Raw genomic sequence first — 3,158 nt, 5'->3', positions numbered from 1 at the left:
GTGGGAGCTCAGACTCTCAGTGCCCTGTGTGTCACTTCCATGATTTTCCTTAATTCCAGGCCTGTCCCTGTGTGTTAATTCCATGACTTTCCCTAATTCCAGGCCTATCCCACAGCCATGGATCTCCTGGGAGCTCAGGCTCTGAGTGCTTTGTGTGTTAATTCCATGACTTGCCCTAATTCCAGGCCTGTCCCACAGCCTGGGAGCTCAGCTCTGAGTGCTTTGTGTGTTAATTCCATGACTTCCCATAATTCCAGCCCTATCCCACAGCCATGGATGCCCTGGGAGCTCAGGCTCTGAGTGCCCTGTGTGTTAATTCCATGACTTTCCATAATTCCAGGCCTGTCCCTGTGTGTTAATTCCATGACTTTCCATAATTCCAGGCCTGTCCCACAGCCACGGATGCCTTGGGAGCTCAGGCCCTGCACAGGGCAGCTGTGACAGCCCAGGATGGATCCATCCAGTTCCTGGTGTCCGAGCTGGGGGTGGATGTCAACGGAAGAGCCACTTCCCTGCGGATCCCGGCCCTGCACTACGCGGCCAAGGTTGGTCCCTGTTCCTAGAATTCCTTGGAAAAGCCTTTGCCAGGCACCTCAAACAGCCTGGTTTGGGTGGGGGAGGAGTTGCATTCCGGGCTCATCCTCTGTCCCTGTCCACCTGCTCCTGAGCAGTCCCATTCCCTGTTTTCTGGGCAGGGATAGGTGGGATATTGGGAAGGAATTCCTGCTGGGAGGGTGGGGAGGGGCTGGAATGGATTTCCCAGAGAAGCTGTGGCTGCCCCTGGATCCCTGGAAGTGTCCAAGGCCAGGCTGGAGCAACCTGGGATAGTGGGAGGTGTCCCTGCCCATGGCAGGGGTGGCACTGGAGGTTTTTAAGGTCCCTTCCCACCCAGACAATCCTGGGATTCCATGATTCTGGATTCCCTCTGCTCTGGAGCCAGGCTGGGAGAGCTGGGGGGGTTCCCCTGGAGAAGAGAAGGCTCCAGGGAGAGCTGAGAGCCCCTTGCAGGGCCTAAAGGGGCTCCAGGAGAGCTGGAGAGGGACTGGGGACAAGGGATGGAGGGACAGGACACAGGGAATGGCTTCCCAGTGCCAGAGGGCAGGGAGGGATGGGATACAGGGAAGGAATTCCTGGCTGGGAGGGTGGGAAGGGGTGGAATGGATTTCCCAGAGAAGCTGTGGCTGCCCCTGGATCCCTGGAAGTGTCCAAGGCCAGGCTGGAGCAACATGGGATATCAAAGGATGTTCCTGTTGGACCAGATGACCTTCAGAGGTCCCTTCCCAGCCGAGCCATTCCATGATTCCATGATTCCATGAGTGTGTCCAGCTGTGCAGGGGGGAGGCAGGATGTCCCCCGACATGGGAACGTGGGAGAAGCTCCCAGAGCTTATCTGTGTCCTTCACTCTGGAGCTGTTTTGAATTCCAGGCAGTGAGAATCCTTGGAGCTTTCTCCTCCTCCTCCTGTGTGGGAAGCAGGGCCTGATGGGCTGCGAGTCCTGCAAAGCAGATCCCGAAATCCTGCTGACCAGGGATCCCTCCTGCCTGGAATTGTTGCTCCACACAACAGGGAACATCCCTGCCAGGGCAGCCAGGGAACATCCCTGCCCGGATCCCGGGATTTTAAACCTCCTGGGCTCCAACCTGCAGCTCTCAGAGCCTGGTCTAGACTTGCAGTGGGAATAAAGCAGCATCCCAGTGCCCCCATTCCTATAAAAGCCTCCCTGGGAATGCTGGCAGCGGGATCCAGCTCCACAAAGGAGCCCTTTTCTCCCGGCTCCCCTTTCCCTCCTGCTCCCAGAAAAACCCTTCTGGTTGCCAAGGGGATGTTTTTGGGGAATACAATGTGCCTTGGAGAAGATCCCAGCTCTGGCCTGGCTGATTAGGGAAGGGTTGGATGGGATTCTCTCCCTCGCCCGGGCTCGGTGTCACTTTGGATTTACACCATCATTTCTTTGGGTGTTTTTTTTTTCCCCTTCTTTTCCTTCTCTTCCTTTTATCCTTCTTTTCTTTTGGCATTTTTTAAACACGGGAAAATCGAATTGTGGGGTTTTTTTTTTCTACTCAATTTGCTGCCCAGGCTGTGGCAGCTGAAGCAGTTCCTGGCTCCACGTCTTTGCCATGGAAAAGGGAGTGGAGCCATGGAAAACGCAGCAGGGAAAGGGGAGCCTCGGGCACGGGGAAGATGTTATGGAATCCTGTGGGAATGAGGGAAAAGGGTGGGTGGTGGGGATAAAAAAAGAGCTTTCCATTCTCACCCTGCACGACAGAGGCTAATTCATGGCATTGAAGAATTCCAAGATTATTTAGGGAGACAGGATTTATTTAGGGAGAGAGGAGAGGGGTGGGGGCTGTGCTGTGTTTTTCCCTGTGGAGTCTGGAATTCCAGGCAGAGGAAGGAGGGAGGACATGGGGGGTCACATCTCACAGGGTATCCCAAATCCTGGAGCAATCCTTTGGGAAATCCACAGCTCTTGGAGCTGAGATAACCTTGGGAAGAAAAACTGGGAGTTCCAGGGATTTGGAATTGAAAGCTGGAAAGGGACTTTGGACAAGGCGTGGAGGGACAGGACACAGGGAATGGCTTCCCAGTGCCAGAGGGCAGGGTTAGATGGGATATGGGGAAGGAAGGGGAGGGGCTGGAATGGAATTCCCAGAGGAGCTGTGGCTGCCCCTGGATCCCTGGAAGTGTCCAAGGCCAGGCTGGAGCAACCTGGGATAGTGGGAGGTGTCCCTGGGGTTGGAACTGGATGGGCTTTGAGGTCCCTTCCCACCCAAACCATCCTGGGATTCCATGAAGGTGCCTGGTGGCATCTCTCTGGCCCATTCCCATGGGATAACAGCAGTGTTCCTGCTGTGCCAGAGGAATTCCTGCCTCGTGGATCCAACCTGCACTTCCACAGGCACCTAACCCCGAATTCCCATCCGCTCCAAGACCCTCTGGAGCTTGGAGCAGCTCCTGGTATCCCCAGATTCGACTGTGACAGGGCAGAAGGGTTTTCTGGGAGCAGGAGGGAAAGGGGAGCTGGGAGAAAAGGGCTCCTTTGTGGGGCTGGATCCCGCTGCCAGCATTCCCAGGGAGGTTTTTATAGGAATGGGGGCACTGGGATGCTGCTTTATTCCCACTGCAAGTCTAGACCAGGCTCTGAGAGCTGCAGGTT

At 55.5% G+C, this 3,158-nt stretch overlaps 1 protein-coding gene across 2 annotated transcripts in view; it reads left to right on the top strand.

The window, feature by feature from the left end:
• The window catches only part of ANKRD16 (ankyrin repeat domain 16), a 9,014-nt gene extending 7,056 nt beyond the window's left edge, over nucleotides 1-1,958 (top strand). For both annotated transcript variants that reach the window (XM_027705404.1, XM_027705403.1), the window contains 2 exons: nucleotides 384-545; nucleotides 1,427-1,958. In XM_027705404.1, coding sequence (XP_027561205.1) covers nucleotides 384-545; nucleotides 1,427-1,483 — 219 coding nt within the window. In that variant the 3' untranslated portion in view covers nucleotides 1,484-1,958. The remainder of the gene's footprint in view (nucleotides 1-383; nucleotides 546-1,426) is intronic.
• Nucleotides 1,959-3,158: the final 1,200 nt, after the last annotated feature.

The sequence above is a fragment of the Neopelma chrysocephalum genome, unplaced genomic scaffold (assembly GCF_003984885.1).
Source record: "Neopelma chrysocephalum unplaced genomic scaffold, ASM398488v2 Primary Assembly neopelma1_330, whole genome shotgun sequence".
Taxonomy (NCBI): Eukaryota; Metazoa; Chordata; class Aves; order Passeriformes; family Pipridae; genus Neopelma; species Neopelma chrysocephalum.
Note: the sequence above shows the minus strand (reverse complement) of the source record. Positions and strands in the feature narration are given on the sequence as shown.